General features: G+C 37.8%; 1 protein-coding gene across 4 annotated transcripts in view; it reads left to right on the forward strand.

Annotated features, from left to right (window-relative positions):
• The first annotated feature begins 247 nt into the window (after positions 1-247).
• LOC139939818 (alpha-catulin-like) overlaps positions 248-21,562 on the forward strand; it is a 109,002-nt gene continuing 87,687 nt past the window's right edge. For 3 of the 4 annotated variants that reach the window (XM_071935950.1, XM_071935951.1, XM_071935953.1), the window contains exon 1: positions 248-1,502. In XM_071935950.1, coding sequence (XP_071792051.1) covers positions 1,386-1,502 — 117 coding nt within the window. In that variant the 5' untranslated portion in view covers positions 248-1,385. The remainder of the gene's footprint in view (positions 1,503-21,562) is intronic. The other variant, XM_071935952.1, reaches the window with a different exon arrangement.

Here is a 21,562-nt window from a genome sequence, read left to right on the forward strand (position 1 = left end):
GAGTTGTGGTTAGCCGGAGTTTTACTGCAGCGAACACCAGGGCCCAATTTTATAGAGCTGCTAAGCAAACAAATTTGCTTGGTATGAAATTTCTTCCTTGATAAAAACAGGATTACCAACCAAATTTCCATTTGTTGCATTTTGCGTGTTACTGGTATTCAGCTGTTGTTTCCTGAAAATCACGTGAAATTTGGTTGGTAATCCTGTTTTTATCAAGGAAGAAGATTCATGCTAAGCAAATTGTTGTGCTTAGCAGCTCTATGAAATTGGGCCCATGTGGGGCAATATCATGCTTATGAATTCAGCTCAGATACGGTTTTTCGTTTTGTCTTTGAACAATATTTTTACTTTTTTGTTCTTGGGAAATAATCTATAGGCCCTAAAAAGGGACCTACACAAGTTTCGACAACACTTTTCAAACACCTTAAGATTCAAGTTAGTTCTATACTTTTTATAGCTCCAAGGTTCTAGAAACTACCGTTCCTCATTTTAGTCTGCAATAAATGTACGCGACTTTAATTTGTGCTACTTTTTAGTTGATATTGCACTCTCACTATTGGTATTAACTCAAAATAGTTTTTAGCATACAAATTTATATGATAAAACAATGTGCGAAAACAGCTCCCTCTAAAAGTGTTTGAAGAAAGTGGTAATTTCTCACTCAATTAATAAAAGACTTCAGCTGAAGCCTTTTAGTAAAGCATCTGAAAGCACTTGTGCTGTGCAACAGTGGTGTTTTTCTGTAATAATTCTCTGATTGCAACTTCGAGGACAATCGAGTCCAAATTTTCACAGTTTTTAAAATTTTGTTTACGCATTATGTTGGGATACACCAAGTGTGAATACTGGTCTTTGACAATAATTACCAAACGTGTCCAGTGTCTTTAAAGAGTAAAATAAATAAAGCGATCTTTAAAATCAGCCAGATTACCCGTTTTACTGATAATGCTTTAGCCCGTTTAACCTAGTGAACCTACCCTGGCAATACCGCTGTCAAAAGGGGGCGTGTTCGAAAGTTGATTTCTTGAACGCTCTTCTTTTGGGACGTACACTTCGTACAAACTCCTGATTGTGACAAGAATGGTCTTAACCCCCAAAAGTTGTTTTTATACTCATCACGAGTCATCAAAACTTAACTGATAAGACAACCATTTGTTGTGCAGTTTCTAAATCTTCATCAAAAGAAGACAAAAATAAATGCACCATCTACGCGTTTATAAATATCTTCAATGTCACCTTTGATTTTTGAACACACAAACCAGGGGGAAAATAAAAGCAGTGGCAGGCTGCATGCATTGACAGCACACACACACTGTACGGTGTACACACACGCTTTAGCTCTACACATACTTACACATGCAGCCGCATGCATTTGACAGCAAAAGATGGCGACTGCTGGACCAATACGCATAAACAGCGCTTCTGCATCCAAGTTTGATTCGAAAAACCTGGAGATAAAAACGAAATCCATCGAGCAGACGTTGGTCCCTCTTGTGACACAGGTAAGTTTGAGTGTAATCGACGTTTATTATGCACTAAAATCAACCTTTGTATTCGTGTTATTTTATTTTATGTATCGAGAGCCGGACCGATCGAGCCTTGCCCTTGGTTGGCTTTCGATTCGAGGTTTCGCTATGGCTATGCACAAACTGTTCAATGGTTCAATCAATGATCATGTTATTGCTTGCTTCCAATTGTCATTGGATTTGTGTATATGGTGCTGCACATCGTCAGTGCAGAGTCAAATGTAGTCCCATAAAATAGTGTCAATGCTCTGAGCTGTGGTTGGTAGAGCTACCCCTGACTGTATTAAGGATGTCGGACACTTCGTACCTTTGCATTTTGTACCCTGGACACTTCGTACCTTTGGGACACTTAATTTTAGTACCGTAACCAACGAAGTGACCATCAGCTGAGTCACTTCGTACCTTCATTAAAATTGTGTATTCCTCAATAATTTAATGTTCGTTGAGATAAAACATAATGAATTATAATTTTTGTTTGAATATGCGAATGTAATTTTTAATGTGAAATTAATTATCGCCGAAGACAACATCTTCCGCCAATATTTTTTACAAATATTTTAAAAGTCAAACAATCACGCAATCGTCAAAATGGCTCCTTGGTCCCAACAAAATAGTAACAGTTTTTTTGATTTGCTTTTATTTCATAATCATCCGATCACAAAGCACAAATAAATCACGAATGATGCAGTTAGTACGAAAGTAGGAAGTGTCTTGTGAGAAGGTACGAAGTGACTTGTGAGAAGGTACGAAGTGTCTTGTAAGAAGGTATGAAGTGTTTATAGGTACGAAGTGTCCAAAGTCACTTCGTACCTTGAAAAGGTACGAAGTGTCCAGGGTACGAAGTGGCAAAGGTACAAAGTGTCTTGACACTGTTATTATTATGACATTGCCAAGATAGCCTAGTGTAATGTAGCTATTACTAGTAGTAATGATTATGTAGTAGTAGGGAAGTGCACCCAGGACGTAATGTATCTTGGGCGCTCTGTGCAGTGTGGTGGGTGTGTAAGTAAAAGTAAGGAGTACACAGCGCTCCAGATACTACTCTGCATGTCTGGGTCTATGCTAACATGTGCTAACTAAAGGGAGATCACATAGGGGGACCTACATAACATAGAAAGGTCTGCAGCTAGCTAAATAGTTATAGTAATTTTTTCGGCCCCATACCATAGACATAGGATCACTTTGTATCCTTGGCCTCAGCACCAACAGCAAAAGTATTACAGAAGTTTCTGATCCTTGTTGTTCTCAATCATGAAATTTGGTAATATAGCCCTACTGTTGGAATTTGATTAAAAAACATCAAACTCAATGATCTAAAAAACTTGCTTGTTGAAAACTAGTTTGTTGGGTTACCTCAACAACTTAACAACAATGATACAATCAGTTGCTACAGTTGAAAAATGCAAAGTTTCAAATCCATTATCCTACTTTGAAAAAATTAAGTGGTTTCATTCCCTACCTTTGGCGTGCGTTCTAGTGTAAATTTGGAGCCCTATAGCTTAATACATTGTTGTTAGTTTGGCCATGGTTTAGCTAAGTACATTGTATACACTACCTACAGGTAAAGTTTATGCTTCAAATTTCCATGTAAAATTTTACAAAGAAATTTGAAGCACAAACTTTCAGTTCTTGTAGCATTTAAGTCTTCACAACCTTTGAGTTTGTATTGCACAGATGGATTACAGGGGCTTCCGATCCTTAGGTAAACACATTAGCAAAAATTTGTAAAAAGTGTGTACAATATGCAGTACATTTGTATGCAAGCAAGGACTGCTGTTAAGGTGCTGGAAAACCCAGACACTTATGGGACACATCAAACACAGTGCACCATCTCAGTTCACACAGGTCTTCCATTGAGAGTAACAGGTAAAACATGTCTTACTGTGGCCATGGAGGTAGAATTAGGCACAGGCTTTGAACTTCGCTCTTGAAGGGGCACAGGAACGTTGCACAGGGCACCGCAGCAAAAGCAAAGGGCACGGCGGCAATTGCTGTGGGTTTCTTTAATGTCTGGAGGTCTGCTCATGCTCATAATAAACATTGTCTTTAGGACCAACTTGAGTAGAATTCCAACTGCCAAACTCTAACAACTCATATCATAGTCATAGTGCCTATTTCAGAACTGTTGAACAAGCATGGAGCACAAAAGGGGCACAGACATTCAAATAAAAATTGTGACTAGATTGATTTTAAGTCGTAATTCAACAGACTGATAGGCCCTACTAAATTATTTGACGGGTTCTGTATTAAATATCTACTTTTTAGCAAATGTTGAAGTGCTACTGAACACGTAACTTGTATCTGTAAAGTATAAGTTTCCTTGTAAAAGCACTTTGTACTTGCCAAACTGTAATACATTTATAAGTGGTGTTTGAAGAACTGCATAGTGTGGTTCATAACATGCACTCTCCTGTAGATGTGCAGTGTACATTATTGTTTGAAATGTCTAGACCCCACTGGTACTTTTCAGTATAACTTCTTCGAGCCAATACTTCTCCAAAAAGAGTCTTGTGTGCATTTCCTACCTCTATGGTTTTTTGTACCCACAAGTTGACTACATGTACCATAGAGCAACTTGTACTTTGTACAGTATTGCCTATCGTTTTATCATGGAGGAAGTATTTTCCTCTATGTTTACATGAAGAAGTAGTAGGCCTACATTTCCATGTTGCACTGAAACTGCTTTGTGGTTGCTGAGCTCAAGTTCTTTGTTTCATTGTGCAATGCACACTTAGCTTCACCAAAAACCAATTAGACTGTTTGTTTCAGTTGCATCAGTTGTACATTTTCACAAGCAAGAATTAGAAGTGGGGTCTCTGCAACCTCCCTGGCCTAATCAATCTGACTCTCCTTGAATGAGCCCCTTCTTCATGCCAATTACTCTAGCAATGAACCGGAAAAATAATAGCCATTAAACTGGAGGACCACGAAGGCCACACTGCTATAGTACTAGATGTGTGCATAAACCAGGACAGTTGAACCAATAATACATAATGAGAAGAATAAGCCGCTGAAGCATTACATTTCCTCTACCCCAGAATCTCTACCGTATGCTCATAAATTAACATTTTGCCCACAAAAACAAAGCAATTTATCATTTTTTAGTGACAAATTGAACTCTGGAGATTGAAGAGTTGCCGATTTTTTGTGCCAAACTTGATTTTTCTTCATCCTGAAGTTGATTCTGGTACAGGGTACACTTTAATACCTGCCATGACAAGTTTAGATATTTCCCACAAAAACAAAACAATTCATCATTTTTTTAATGACAATTTGGAGATTGACAAGTTGCCAATTTTGTGTGGCAAACTTGATTGTTCTTCATCCTGAAGTGGTAACACGTTGATTCAGAATTATTTTTGGGTATAGTGTACACTTGAATATCTGCCCATGTATGACAAGTGTGTAACCATGGAGGTACCCCTCCATGATATAACTCACGATCACTGCTCATGATACTGCCATCATGATCGTCATGTACCTTGTGTTAAAAGCACTTTCGTTAATGTAGATTCTCATCACAGGGCCAGACTACGTAGTTTCCCTGCATGCCTCATTATGGTCACACTGTTTTGAATGGGAATACATGTAAACAAGGTAGCTGCTGGAAAAGCAAAGTGGAGAAACAAGTTTACACAAAATGTATGCAAAAGGAGGTTTTTACGTTTGGTAATTATCACTCTTAAAATTATTGTTTGGCAATAAAACCTTACTTGATTGTACAGCAAGAAGCTTTCGGTAGTATGTATAAAGTACATATTTTTTGTGTATTATTTCTCTTCAGATTTTATGTGGTATAGTGTACAAATATTGACTGCTTCGAGTGCTATGGTTAAAACTATGACTCCCGAGGTGATCCCCGGAGCGTTCTATTTTCCTGAGGCGAAGCCGAGGGAAAATAGAACGCTACGGGGATCACCGAGGGATTTATAGTTTTATTCATTGCACGAGTAAAAGCAGTCAATGTTTGTTTTATAACACCCCAAACATTTCTAAATACTGTACGTTACAGACCTGAATGGTACAATCCATGGACGAAGCGAATACAGATTGCGAAAACTTTTACTGTGTTGCATGTAGTGTCGTGTAATCCGGAATGGTTACAGACTATTTATTTATCATCCTCGTACACGCAACGGACGTCTGGGTACTGCATGCCGTGTGATAGTCTTCGGACTAGCGCACGGCAAACCGATGCACTATCACACGGCAAACCGATGCACTATCACACAGATGTCGTCTAGTAAAACTAAGACATATCATGTGACGCGCTCTAAACCAATGAAAAGGCAGTTTGGTAAGGGGTGTTATAAAAATAGATATCAGTTTTATCCAAACACATTTGTTTCTGACAGAAACGCTTCTAAAATTGTGATTCCAATTCCCATATTTGCCCATTCCACAGAAAGTGGTCCTGGACATTAAAAATTAAAAATTGTGTAAACAGCCTAAACTTGGGTTTTTATAATAGCGAACATAACGAAATTACATGATTCAAAGCGACTTTTAAGATTTTCTTCCAAGAAAACTGTCAAAATTGTGTTTTTCAACACACGACACACTTGAATGTTCTGAGAGTAAATATAACACATTAATGAAAAGCGGGTTATTTTTTCTTTAGCACTTTCAAATGTTATTCATCATGTTTGATTTGTGTTGCAGATTATTGTTCGTGCGACTGACCTGCGTTGACATTTAACCGCTCTGGGTCTTCGTTAATACCTAAAAAATGTTACCCCCTTTTGAAATTAAATTAGTTTTATAATTGTTTTATCTGTACATTTATATCTAGTTTAAAAACAATCAAACAGGGTTCTTAAAACCAATGGGATACGTTCCCTTTAAGGTAACCCTTATGAAAACAGCATGTACCCCCAGTAGCAAGGACCATTATACACCACAATGTCAGCATGTATACATAGCTCAATTTTCACCACACGGAGTTGAAACTCAACAATAATTGAGTAAAACTTAAACAGTTTACATGCTCATGGCAAATTTTGTAAAAGTGCCAACTTCTTCATTTGTTGCAAGTTCCAAGATTCATTTATGAACAAATTGCGCAAATATGGAAGACCTGGGATCATTTCTTTAGCTGCCAATTCGCCATACAGCTTTGTAATTTATTGCATGCCTGAATTGATGGTTATTGCCTCTTCTGGCTACACATACAGTGAGCTAATTGTGTTTCCACGCTCCAGTTGTCATCCCACAGTATAAATGGCCTGTGACTGTTGTATGGTTATGAATTTTTTAGTCATCTCCACTCAGACATTTGAAAAACACACACAATTTGTCTGTGTTTATTTAACAATACAATTTGCGAAACAATGCCTTGAGTCTGGTCCCAGCTCGAGGGAAGTCGGGAGTGTAGCCTGAGCGATAAACAGTGATGATTAGGTGTAATATTTGATGTCAGTTGGTGATTAATAAACAGTCATAGATAGAGTGACACATTTAATTTAAAATTGAAGGCCCATTCTTTGTGTTAGATTGATGTATGTTTGCTTTCCCAAGCATCCTTAAAAATTAAATGAATATTTCAGGCTTGGGGAAACTACAACTTATGTCAGAGAACAATTAATGAAATTTTAATGAAATGTTAATGAAATTTTGATTAGCAAAATATTGAGACTGGAATACGTTTTGTCAAAGAATGATTTTTGAGCAGCAAAGGTGCATCATTTTTGTGTTGCATTTTGCTATGCTATATTAATAGGAGAAACCATTCTATGCAGGGATCTTAAACATTAATTATTATATTTTGGAGGTCTCAGGTTTTGGGTACCTTTTCAAAATGTCCATAGATTTACATTCAACTTACAGGGTTTGAAGATAATGATAGTGGAAAGCTTCCCTTCAAATATTACGTGCTGAGGTGCTGTAGTTTTTGAGAAATGAGTAAAACAATGTCATGAAAATACGTTTGTAAATGATTAAAATAATTTTCGTCTCATAAGACGAAAATTATTTTTATGACATTGTTTTACACATTTCCCAAAAACTACAGCACCTCAGCACGTAATATTTTCAGGGAAGCTTTCTACTATCATTATCTTCAAACTGTGTAAGTTTCGTGTAAATCTGTGGACATTGTGTTTTTTGTCCTACAAAAGTTACATAGACCCTTTAATTAGGAAGTATAGGCTAACTATTAGAAGAAGAAAACAAAGATTATTTTCAATCTGAAAGCTCCTTACCATTCAAGTTGGTTGGTTTATTTGTTGAGTTGTGTAATGTTGGTGATAAAAACAATTCTTTTGCAAGGACATATTTTTTCTGTAATTTCAGCAGTATCTCAAAAATTGTCCACCTTGGAATAAAATTTTCGTTGGTTAGTTTGATTGTATTCATCTACATACAATATATTCATAAAGGACAAAGGTACACTTTGCCTTCAAATAGGCAGCAGTCTGAAATCACTGACTTCTTATGAATGAGCACCCATGGTTCATGACTACCCTGCACTGAGGTAAATGTAGTACGTCAGCACATTGTTGTAGCTGGAATATTCCAAGGTCGATGTGCCTTGGATGACAGCATTGTGTGTACAGTTGTATTGTATCTCATGTTGGATGCTACATAGACCATCCAGCATTATACACTATGCAATCTCATAACATGATGTGCAGTCTGCTGTAACCCTATACACCTCTGAATGCCAAATTAATTACTCTTGGGCCAGTGGAATAGACCATCCATACACCCAAGTTCAGTCTACATGGCTCCATCGAGGACAGGTGTTGCAATACATACATTGTAATGCAAACACGGTTCCTGTCAATGTTGTCAACCCAAAGATTATTTGAAGAAGAAATTTGTTTCCCTATAATTTCAACAACTCAACATTTATTTTGATGACTTTGTAAATATTTTCTTTTACTTGAGCTCGCTTGAATAGTTAAAGCTGTTAAACTGAAACTACATACAGTTGACTCTCAATCTCATATCAAGATCGCTGGGGGACTGGCCAAATTACCTCTTCATAACAGAAACATTGCTATAATAACAGTAGAGCAAAACAAAGAAACACAAGCCAGAAATATTTATAAGCTCTTTATAACAGGGTTGACTGTTATATTTTGCGACAGGAATAATATGTGACATTTTTGAAAAAACAACCAAAAGTAGCAGTGCACGTGTAGAGATAAACACATCATGCAGTGTTGTGCACAACTGTAGGCTAATTACCTTCATGAATGCATAGAAGCAGTCCCTGCGTGGTTAAAGCTGGGGGAAATATAGGAAGAACGGCACAAGACGAACTTGTGATCAAGAGGGTCTCCAAGGCCAATTTCAGTTTTGTGGTGCACTTATTATTTAATTAGAGAGAGTCCTTATAAAACTGGGGGTGGGGGAAACTGTACTTGTCTCTAAACTCATGTTTAAAGCCATTATACACTTTCGGTAAACAGTATTGTCCAAGTCCCACACTTCGTGTATCACAACTTATATATAAAATAACAATCCTGTGGAAATTTAGGCTCAATCGGACATCGGAGTCGGGAGAAAATAACGGGAAAACCCACTCCTGTTTTCGCGCGTTTCGCCGTGTCATGACATGTGTTTATAACAAATCCGTAATTCTCGTTAACGAGAATTTATATTGTTTTACCGTTTTCTCAAAAAGTAAAGCATTTCATGGACTAATATTTCAAGAGAAGTCTTTCACCATTACCTTCTGTAAACCCTGTAAATTATTTGTAAATCTGTGAACTTTTTTTTTTTTTTTCTGTACCGAAAGGGTCCAATGGCTTTAAGTGGCGAAAGATTTCATTTAAAATGAAACTCTTTCTTCAGAGTGAAATTTGAAACTTGACGTCATTGGGTATCAACAACAAATGGATCTGTACATGTGTATTCCAAAGAGGTTTTTTTACAATCCAGTTAAAAGGTCAAATTCAGTGCTGTTTTGATTGAATCATGGAGGTAGAAGTTTCTACGTTTTATCATTGAAATTCAGGAATGAGCTAAAACATTTCCTGTGCAAAAATGTACAGACCCATGGGTGATTCCATTGCGATGGGCGCTACATTCGCACAGAAAATAGCAAACAATTTGTCTTGCAGATTTTTAACCAACAGTTAGGTTTGCTGGGAAAGATAATAATAGTTACAGTTGGATGGCACTAAAAACAAGTTGATAGTAAGAAAGTATGGTATTATATGCAAGACCTTGTTTTTATTTGAATTTTGAAACATGATGTCATTGGATGTTTAAGGATGTTGACATAATTCGCACTGGAAGCGTATCAAATGCAATGACATTTTACACATGTGAGGATACCGACTTCTAATTTTGTTTTCCTCACTTTCATAACATTTTTTTTTACTTTTGGAAAATGAGTGGATCATAATTTAATTTTGACCTTGGAGCTGCCAACAGACTTTTGCACAAAATAGTTCTTATCGCATTTTACAATTTTACATATTAATGTGCTTGTCATTGCTCTGTAATTTTTAGCATTTGCCCCAAATACATGTTTAATTTTGTTTGTATAAATTATCATATTACAATCAGTGTGTCTCTATTGACCTTTGATAGAGTCCAACTGCACACTATTAAATCTCCTCACACCATCCACTCCAAACAATCAACTGCATGTTTCTACTGGATCGTTTCTTCAATTAAAGGAAGGGTATAGTGTTTGGTTATCACTCTTAAAATTTATGGCAATAAAAACTATTGGCTAGAAGCGTACAGCAGCTTTCGATAGTATTAGTACATGTACTTGTATACAGCTATAAAGCATTTTAAAGGCAGTGGACACTATTGGTAATTAACTCAAAATAATTATTGGCATAAAACCTTATTTGGTACTGAGAAATTGGGAGAGGTTGGTAGTATAAAGCATTGTGAGAAACGGCTCCCTCTGAAATAACGTAGTTTTTGAGAAAGAAGTAATTTTCCACGAATTTGATTTCAAGACCTCAGATTTAGAATTTGTGGTCTCAAAATCAAGCATCTGAAAGCACACAACTCCAGGTGACAAGGGTGTTTTTTCTTTCATTATTATCTCGCAACTTCGACGACCAATTGAGCTCAAATTTTCATAGGTTTGTTATTTTATGCATGTTGAGTACAGCAAGTGAGAAGACTGGTCTTTGACAATTAACAATAGTGTCCAGTGTATTTAAGAAACATTACTCTTAAAACTGACAATTGATCAAATTTTATGCCCCCAAAATTTGAATCTGAGAAACGTTATTGCAGTTTTGATTCTCTGATTGTTGGATTATTCTTCCTGCATGAATTTTCGCCAAAACCTAAAAAACGTGACCACCTTTTGAAACAAAATTTTCACAGTTCATACTTCTTGTGAATGCGAATGCTAAGCGAACTCTGATGTCACATGGCTGTTTTCGCAGCGAATGTTTTGCAGGAGTTGAGCACATTTCAACTGATGCAAAATATTGGTTGCAAAGTTTGTGACGTCAAAATTTGTTTGCATGCATTCGCAGTAAGTATGCACCGGGCTTTACAATGTAATTTGATTGTATTTCTATATTTTTTATATACAAATTAAAACGGTTCCAAAAACCAAAGCTATACTCTGCCTTTAAATGGAAGCAGATTACTGCTGCATTGAAGGCCCATCTAAGTGGTGTTTATAAATTGTGAATGAATGACCTTTGCTTGGTGTGAGGATGGATTTAGTTTGGTGTGAGAAAAACCTTGCATTCATTGCACAATATGGCAGCATCTGTTGATGAAAGATCATACAGTGCTGGAATTTTTAATATAGGCAGCTCAGGGGGCTGGTAAATTAAGGGGCTTTTAGTAATTTTCCATGCTGTATGGTAACAGTATTGAGCAAAACACTTGGGTTGAATTTCAGGACAATTTTGTCAGACGTATTATAAGTTGATTCAATTTTTATTATTTTCAATTCAGTTGTATTCACTTGACTTTATTTCCAAATCAAAGCACATAGCCGGAGCAAATAGCATAAATTGTAAAATTCATGCTGTTTAAAATATTGTTTCATTTTTCCATCACAACATTTTTGTTTATACACCACGCTTTGAATTTAGTCATTCATAAAGTTGAATTTTTTGTTTACACATGGGATCAATTGTTGATTGAACCCTGGTTAAAAAACAACTTCTAATCACTTCATTTTTTGTATACACTAGTCCTCAATACAGAGTTCCGTTTGAGCTAAATTACGAGGTAGAAATTGCATAGATTTGAGATGTTACAGAAACATTTCTAATGTTTGAATATGAATCCAATTTCTCCAACCAATGATGTTCATATTTAAGATACTTCTTTAAAAGCTTTTTGTGGTAGAGCTTTTACCATCCCCACAGAGTAGCCAAGTAATTTAATTTAAACAAGCAAGTGTCTGGGGTAGTGCAGCAATGGCATACGTCCCCCCCCCCACCCCAGTTTTCAGGTTAATGGCCAATTACACAACATACAGAGTGCACTCATTTGTTTTCATACTGGGTAATAATTTAGCAATATGTCACTGTGTGATTGAACGAGAAGGCCAAACTTTATTACGCTCCGCAGTGATTTCATGGAAATCAACATTCAGCCTGAGTGCTTTATTCATTTTCTCCACCTGAGCCCCGCTGGGCCACTTAAAAATTTACTCAAAAATGTATTTGCTGACAAGCTTTCAGTGTATGCTTGTTGTGTTAGGTAAATGTTGTGTATTTTGATCATAATTTCATTGTTGATCTTTAAAGACAGTGGACACTATTGGTAATTGTCAAAGACCAGTCTTCTCATTTGATGTATCTCAACATGTGCATAAAATAACAAACTGTGCAAATTTGAGCGCAATTGGTGGTCGAAGTTGCGAGATAACAATGAAAGAAAAAACACCCCTTGTTACACAAATTTGTGTGCAGTTAGATGGTTGAGTTCGAAACCTCAAATTCTAAATCAGAGGTCTCAAAATCAAATTCGTGGAAAATTACTTCTTTCTCGAAAACTATGGCACTTGAGAGGGAGCCGTTTCCCACAATGTTTTATACCATCAACCTCTCCCCATTACTCGTCTCCATGTAAATTTTAAGTAATTACCATTAGTGTCCACTGCCTTTAACACAAAGTTTTGATTACTTGAGTTGAATCGTTGGATACGGTCACATTCAAAATTTACACGGTACCATGTACATTGTCTTGGCTGTGATGAAAGGTTCCTATACATAGACTTGAAGTTTTTTGTATGGAAGTGTCCTTTGGGAAATGATGGCCTTGTCCTCTTAAAGATGAAATTCCATACGTGAGTTTGTTCAATACACACACAAAAACAGTTTGTTGGTCAGTGTTGAACATAAAATTATATGTATTCAGAACTAAATGTAGAGCAAATGCCTTATTTTCAGGCCTTAGCTAACACGTTAATGTATGCCACAGATGCCATGGTGTCTGTTGCCCATGGCCTCTGTGCCCCTTCAAAAGTTTCCCATAGACTTTGAGATCTCCCAATGGAAGTGGCCTTTGTGAATGGCCTTGCCCTCTCAAAGATGCATTCCATGCCTGCTCTTTCTCTGGCAATAACTCCCACAAATCTAAAAGCCACGATAATGTAGAGCAGTACTGCATCATGTGCACTAGAAGACCTCCTCACAAACAGTCTGGAGAATTCCTCAAGATTTTAAACCAACACATCGCCTAAGGAGAATTGGGAAGGAAAATGGAAATGTCTCCTCAAGTGTATAGGAAGCTCTACAGTAGTATAGTGTGCAGCCCTAATATGTCCCAATACTACATGGGATGACTGAGAGTCAAGTAGGTTTCGTAGGTAGGAATGCATTCTGATGAACTCTATTTGCATGTGTGCATTTTTGCCAGATGAAGTTTGCTCAACACTTAAAACAACGCCCCAGTGATGATTAGCTGTGGATAGTATGTGTTGGCTAAAGAGATGTTGGTGAAATTTCTGAAAAAACTACAGTAGGCCTTTACTGTGTAGCCTATTGTATTTTGAATGCTTTGGACATGCATACATTTACTGTACTGTAGGCACTATTGCACAGCATTCTGGAGATGTGTCGTAGATGCTCTCTGGTGCAATGCAAGGCCTTTTCAGAGACATTTCTTAGACCCTTTAACTTCATCTGAAATGACTTAAAAGTAATACAAATAATGCAGTACCCCTTAAACCCTAACCCTAACCTTAACCCTTGCGATACTCCTGATACTTTTGTTTAAAGACTGAACAAAATTCAAATGAAGAGGCATTTTTTAATGATCTTTATTGAAGAAATGATGACTGTTTCCCATCTGTTGTCCATTAGATGTAGAGCTATTTGGTCATGAAGCTGATACTTTGTTTTTAAAAATTTGTTTTAAACAAATGAATAATTAATTAACGTAAAATAATAATTAACAAAAGTGTGTGCAACCAATTAACATATCAAGATTTACCATAATAATTTATTGGTAGCTTAATATAATTTAAACTGACTAACCAAGTCAACTGACCTTTGTCTTCGTATTGTATTGTATGTTTGCATAACGTTTTTATTATAAGATGTTTAATTTTTGTAAATAATAATGAATAAATAATAACACTTACATTACAACTTAAAAACATCAACGCAAGACATGGCCATTAAATATTTCCACTGGGTAAAAACATGTGATGGACAAACAAATTGCAGGAGGTTTTAATAAGGAGAAAACAGCATTAAAAAAAAAAAAAACGATCAATGAAGAAAAATATTATAAAAATATGAGACGTCAATCTTTGCTTACATGTAGCTAGCTAACTGGCTAGCTATGCTATTTTATAGATGAGACTATTCTCCAACTTACTTGGGAACGGAAATAAATCATCGTTTCATAAAGTGCAGCTTATTAAAAACATGATTAAAATACCCCTGCGGTGCAAACACTGAACTCCGAAAAAAAGTAGCACGCAGCGATCGCGGTGTTTCAAACAAACTCTGCAACGAACATCGCTTGCAGAAAAAAAATCATCACATCAGCAAATGTTTGCCGCTTCCCGCTGCATCCCACATCACACACGTGAAGCCTTATAAAAGCTCTGGAACCAACCTCGTCCCCAGGGTGTGTCGAGCGATTACAAGGTTGACCGCTCATGGTTGAAAATAAAGTAAACCATGGGGACGAGGTTGCTGTTGAACCAATTTCCGTTCCATTTCAATTAACTGTAGAATGTATGCGGTTTAAGGTTGCCGACAGTGACGTCATGTAGGCAAATCCTGAGTGCGATGTAGGTAGGGATTGTAGGTTGAGATTGGTACCCAAATATCTTATGAGCGAAAATGGGTATGAATTCGCCGCTTTCACCACCATGCGTGCATGGAGTTCATGCTGCATGCTAGCTATTGATGACGATGCGGTAACTTTTGAATGCTTTTTCGACGCTGCTGTGACAGCGAGACGGTAAGCTACGCTGTGAATGTGAGTCGCAAAAATGTTTTGGATAAAATAAAAAAAATTAAAAAAAATAACAGAAAAAAATAACAGAAAAACACACCAGAAGATCGTCTGACAAAAGAAAATACATTCATGATTATTTTTGTTGTAGCGTATCGATAGCGTATCGGCGAATCTTAAGAGTGTCGGTATTTAATGCCTGGCTAGAATGCTGTTCATGCACCTTTTACCCTTTTGTTGAAGATGTGATCATGCAAAGATACTGTACATGAGTTTAATTGGGAATATTAAGTGACTGTACACAATGAAAATGTGAAGAATCAACATGAGTGCTTAGTAACAACCCGTCTGAACACAAACATTCCTACACTTTTCATTAAGCTGTGTCAATACTGTAGAAGAGTGTGTACATTTACATGGCAACCAAAATGCCTGTATTTGTCATTCATTTACCAGGCTGTCGCTTCTCATCAATGACTGACCACTTCAAGGTCTCACTAACTATTTCTGCATACTGTCATGACTGTACGCACTTTCATGCAGAAACATTTTTTTAAACATGATTTGGCTGGATGTTTGATGGTTTCAGTTTGACATACGTACACAATGTACATTCTTGGTACAGGACAGAAATACATGTAGTAATTCTTTTTAAAAGAGCTTTGTTAATTGTATTCATGAGTTGGCAATTTGATTAATGACTTAGTTGGGGGAAAAGTAAATAACTTGACAATAACCAAAAAGAATAATTAATTGAATTTCAATTAATCAGACAATTTAATATAAGTTTATGCTTAGTAATTTTTTTATGTACACAAGTGTACGTAGGTTTGCTTGATGAATGAAGCTTTTGAGCTCCTAACATATTGATATTACAGAGAAACAATAAAAGACAAGACAGTTGACAACTGACATTATATATGTAAAGTACACAAGAATAAGTGTATTATAGTGCATATCGACATCATACAAATGATGCTAAAAACATAATGCTGCATAACCTTTGGAATCTTGCAGGAGATTTTATGTACGCTCAGATGACAAAGTGGCCCCTCGTTGCTGTTCAAGCATACAGATATTATAGATCGCTGAATCCTCTAGTGGTTAAGTGCAGAATAAAACTTCAAAAACAGTTATAACCTTGTATTTTTTATTACTTGGGGGGGGGGAGGGGTGTCATTACCTGTAGGCCCTGGTGAAAGCTAACTTTCGTAGTCATGACATGGTGACTACAAGACTATTCAATGTTTAGCAAAACTTTAGACGAGAAAGGGGACCAGCATATCAATGTTTTTTATGCCAAAAACTGAACACACCTCAAGGCTTGTGGTAATAATGTGTTGGTGTGTGATGTTCAGGGGGTAAGCCAGATGTACACTGTAGTCAGAAATCAATTATTTATATGCTGTGGATGACATGGGCTAAAATAACAGCTACTAGCCTATCATGTCTGTTTGAATTGGGGAATGATTAAGATCTCTTGTGATTTTATCACACCAGAAGCATGTCAATGTGCACTCGAGGGCAGAGAACTAGGGCACTACGGTCCATGATGCATACAATGTTAAAATTTACCACCTGATTTGGCTGTACATCTGCGTATTTGTGTGTATGTTGGTCAGACATGTATGATTAATGTACAGGGAGGTCCTTGCTTACATGTAGTTCACTGGCTTTACATTCGTCTGAATTTATTACATTGGTGGTGTGTACGTTTTGTACATTTTGTACAGCAGACTCTCATAACAAGATCACTTGTACTAGCCAAATTACATGTACCTCTTTAACCAACAGGAACGTTGTTTATCAAACAGTTCTCGTCAAACAGTTCTCGTTATTACAAGGGTTGACCGTACCTGAAGTACAGGTTCCATGTAGGTATTGAATTTTGTTTGTGAAGGGACGATGGACGCTAAATCTTTTTAAAAGGAAATACGACATTGATTTTTCTCTATCCCTGATGCAATAATTGCATCAGTTGAATTGTTTATAGGCCTACATGTACAGTAGTACCCAATGCTATTTACATAGGAATAGGATTTCAAATGCCCTTTCATTACCAGGCATGTTTTGTGGCCACAAAACACAAATTTGCCTTTTATTTGGACTTTTGGTTGAAGGTGCTGGATGGGGCAATATAATGCAGCAAATTAAGCCAGGAACACCGGGGTGAACCCCTTCTCTTTTTCGCACTTGGTAACCAGACCAGCAGCATTATGTCCCGTCTTCTCTAGTGTTTCTGATCAGCAGTGTGAGGGTTCGAGTCCCAGTCATTACACATCCTTGAGCAAGATATGTTACCATAATAGCCTTGTCCTTCGGATTGGACATTATTGCTCTAGGTCTGTGCACTAGCAGTAAAAGTGCACGTAAAAGAACCCAGAACACTTATTATGTAGAAGACTAGCTGGGTTAATCGTGGTGTAACTGGTTCACATAGCAAGCACCCTTGTAGTAAGTTTCCTCTGGCTTGCGAGCTACACACCTAGTCCTTGACCTGGTGCCAAGTTCCTGGAGCCTGCTGTAGCGCCACAGTACTCCCTATATCGGTAACAAATTATCCACAACTATGACATCATCCTAATGGTATGCAACATGGTATGCAATAAAATTCACGACATTGCAAAACAAATCGCACTCGTGTGCGCACATATTCACGATTTGGTTCACGAAATTGCATACGTGTGCGCACATATTCACGATTTGGTCCACGAGATTGCATACGTGTGCGCACATATTCGCGATTTGTTTCACGACATTGCATACGTGTGCGCACATATTCGCGAATTGTTTCACGACATTGCATACGTGTGCGCACATATTCGCGAATTGTTTCACGATATTGCATACGTGTGCGCATATATTTGCGATTTGTTTCACGACATTGCATACGTGTGCGCACACGTTTGCGTTATGCGATGTCCCTTCGGGGCCACCATACACCTAGTACATGTACAGAGATTTAAGGTCACTTATGAGGCATCCTTGGTTACATTGACAGAAATACATTATAAAATAATCATCTGTGAAGTCCTGCCAGCAGTATTTTGTTGTGTTCATGAAATCACCCCAGAAAGGTGAGATAATAACATGTAAATCCAAAATAAGTGAGCGAAATCTTGTTGTTTGCGTTTAAATGCCTAGCCTCTTACACATCTTCAGTGTTAAGAGGTGATTGTCGTCTTAGGTTTGCCCTTTCTTAAGATCTGCCTCGAGGGTTGTCCACTCTCTCTCTCTCTCTCTCTCTCAAAGTCCCAGGGACCCGAACACGAATTATTCAAATTATCCCTGCTCTCAACATCTGTAGTAAAAGCAAACAGACTTATGCACTTTCTACGTAAAGCTCCGTTACTTTGTAGACTAAATTTAATTATTGAAAGTTTATCTTAACAAAATACACTAAAAAGCAGTATCGTTGGATAGGGTTTACAGTGTCATCTCATACTTTTCACTATCGAATTAGTATCGGTGCAATTTAATCCTTTTAATATTTTAAGGAATTTTCTTACAATTTTTTTTCCCAGTGCTGGTTAAATGAAAAGGATTTTGTGGGTTGTCGTTCAGCCACAGGCATGTTCTAGGAATGGTATACACATGTGTATGTACAGTGTACACTCAATTTTACAGTGAGATAAATTTCTGCGGTCACTGTACATAAAATCATTTAACATTTCACACACACACGTTGAAAGGGTTCAGTGCCCTGTATTCTTGGTGATCTAATATACTGCTTTTCAGCTTGTACCACACTCGTGGAGTACCATGACAAAGTTTTGTACTGTATGACCATGTAACGAATTGGCCAAGGCTCAGATAATGTATAGTGTACTGTATGCACATTACAACAGTTGAAAAAAAATTTGGTGCTACTTTCCATTTCACACTATTTTTGTTCGAGCCCGGAATTACACGGAGGTAATGGTCTCTACATGTACATGTGCGTACATGTGCATGACCTGGACCTTGGCCTTGGTGCCCCAACCTCGCTACCATGGGCAGCGCGCCGTATCACGCTAGCTCTGCGTACGTCTCTACCCCCTGGGAGGGAAACTCTGATCCGTGTCTTTGATTGGCTGTCATATACGCGCAAAATATGAAACGCTGTGCGTCTTCAAAAAGCTCTATACGCCGAAACGCGTGCGTATAAAGATGTATGTATTCATCACGCAACACTGAACGCCAAGGCAAGTTTATGACTTTTATTACACACAATGCATCCAGCCCGTGCGCGACTAACGCCCAACACAGAAAAGATCAACCACAGGACTAATTATAATATCCCTTATATTTGGATATTTTGAAGTCACACTTTCAGGGGTTATGATCGAGCAAGGCATGCTGGGAAAAAATGGCGTGGCGAGATCGATCACCCCTGGGAACGAGGTTGTTGGTGCCCCTACAAAAGTTTCACATAGAGTTGAAAACTTTTCAATGGAAGTGCTCTACGGGTGCAAAATGAAAATGGCCTTGCCTTTTCAAAGATGAAATTCCAGGCCTGTTTTTTACACAGTTACAAAACAGCTCGGGAATAAAATGTCCAAACAATGGGAATGTATTAGAAAAGAACTTGATTCAACAGACGTGGTACGTTCCCAGATGTACTGTGTGTGTAAGTATCCTACCATATCCCCATCACGTCTGCCTCAAGCTTGCGTACTGTATTCATGGACATGGTCTATTTCTCTTTCTCAGAACTCGTCACTCTATCATTTCATGTTGTCAGTGACCTACTTGCCTGTGATGTATTCCTCAATAACGTCATTTCTCTCTGATCTATTTGCATCTTGTCAATCCTTTCTCAACCCTCCTCTTAGACCATGATGCGTGGACTGAATCTCATTTTACTTTTTAAAGTTATCATCTTTATCTGATGCCAACCTCTTTCTTGAAACCCTTTCTTCTTTGTGTACACCAAGGCCTCAAATTAACCCATGGCATTCACAGCATTTGCATTGGTGCACTCTGCTTTTGCTGTGGTGCCCGTTGCAGGGGTTCGGAGAGAGCAATTACAAATGTACTAGGCCTCATCAGGAGAAATTTACAATTTCCTCATGTACTCCTTTACAACAATCTCATTTTTGGGTTCATCAGCCATCATCATCTCGAGATTGTCTTGTCCCACCCCACCCAACCCTCCTCAAGCCTGAGATGAACATCTTGTACCCCATAATAACAATCTCATCTTTGTGTCTACCAGTCATCATCATCCCAAAATCTTCTTGTCTCGCCCCACCCAGCACTCCTCAAGCCTGAGATGTACGTTTTGTACCCCTCAATAACAATCTCATCTTTGTGTACACCAGTCATCATCATCTCAAGATCGTCTTGTCCCGCCCCACCCAACTCTCCTCAAGCCTGAGATGTACATCTTGTACTCCTTAATACGTGTAACAATCTCATCTTTGTGTACACCAGTCATCATCATCTCAAGATCATCTTGTCCAGCCCCACCCCACCCTCCTCAAGCCTGAGATGAACATCTTGTACTCCATGATAACAATCTCATCTTTGTGTACACCAGTCATCATCATCATCTCAAGATCGTCTTGCCCCGCCCAACCCTCCTCAAGCCTATGAGTGTGATACGTACATTGTACCCTTCTCATCTTTGTGTACACTTGTCAATTTCTTCATCTCCTTTCACAGCACCCTCCCCAGGCTTATGATGCATGTACCCCAATTTCCTTTCTCTCTATACACACACAATGTCCCCTATGCATCATCATCATCATCATGAGGTTCATCATTCAGTCAAGAGACTTGATTGAGTTGAGTCATCTCACGCTGCCTGGATGTCGCTGAGTCCTAATTTACTGACTGGGAGAGAAATGCGTTTCTTGTTGTGTAGTCAGCGAGTGACGACGAAACCTTTGTCATCCTCTGATTAGATTCAGTCTACGTCTAGTTTTGATTGTCAATGAAACATTATCATGAACTGTACAGTGCAAGACATTGTGCATGTACTTGCTATACAGTGCAATGAACTTCTACATTCAGGGCTCGAGTTGGGGGTAAAATTCCGCAGGGCATGCAGTTTAAAAATGTTTGCTGGATTAGAGTTTATTTTACACAAGCAGAGTTTTAACGAGAAAGAGCTTTCTACAAAGTATAATGTGATCGTTTATAAAGCGAAGATCTATATCTTTTTTTTTTACGTAGTTATTAATTCTTTTAAATGAATTGTAAATGTTTAAATAACAAGACTCCAGGGGGTCAATTTCAGAAAGAGTTAGGACTAACATAGGTTAGGACTAGTCCTAACTTAGGTTAGGACTAGTCTTTGGAGATATTACAAACGTATGGCTAGTCCTAAGTTAGGACGAGTATTCGTGATAAGACTAGTCCTATCCACCCCAAGTCTATTAGATCATCATTTCATTCTGTTAAAAAGAAATTACACTTGAGGTCATCCATTGAAAAACACAAGACTGCCTGACTTGTCCAGTCTTGAGTTAAGTGGCCCAGGGCTTAAATCACTAGCATCAGGGCCTGCTGTCTCATTTTAAAATTTGACTCTGTACAAAATGTACGTATAGCTAAAAATGGGCTTCACATTTTTTCCCTGAGAAAATATTTGCTTGTATAGCTATAGTGGCTTCACTTTTTTTCCCATGAAAAATATTTGCTTGCACTGCAGTCTGGTGCACTCTAGTAATAGTTTGTTCATGTTT

This window comes from Asterias amurensis, chromosome 7, assembly GCF_032118995.1.
Source record: "Asterias amurensis chromosome 7, ASM3211899v1".
NCBI classification, from domain to species: domain Eukaryota; kingdom Metazoa; phylum Echinodermata; class Asteroidea; order Forcipulatida; family Asteriidae; genus Asterias; species Asterias amurensis.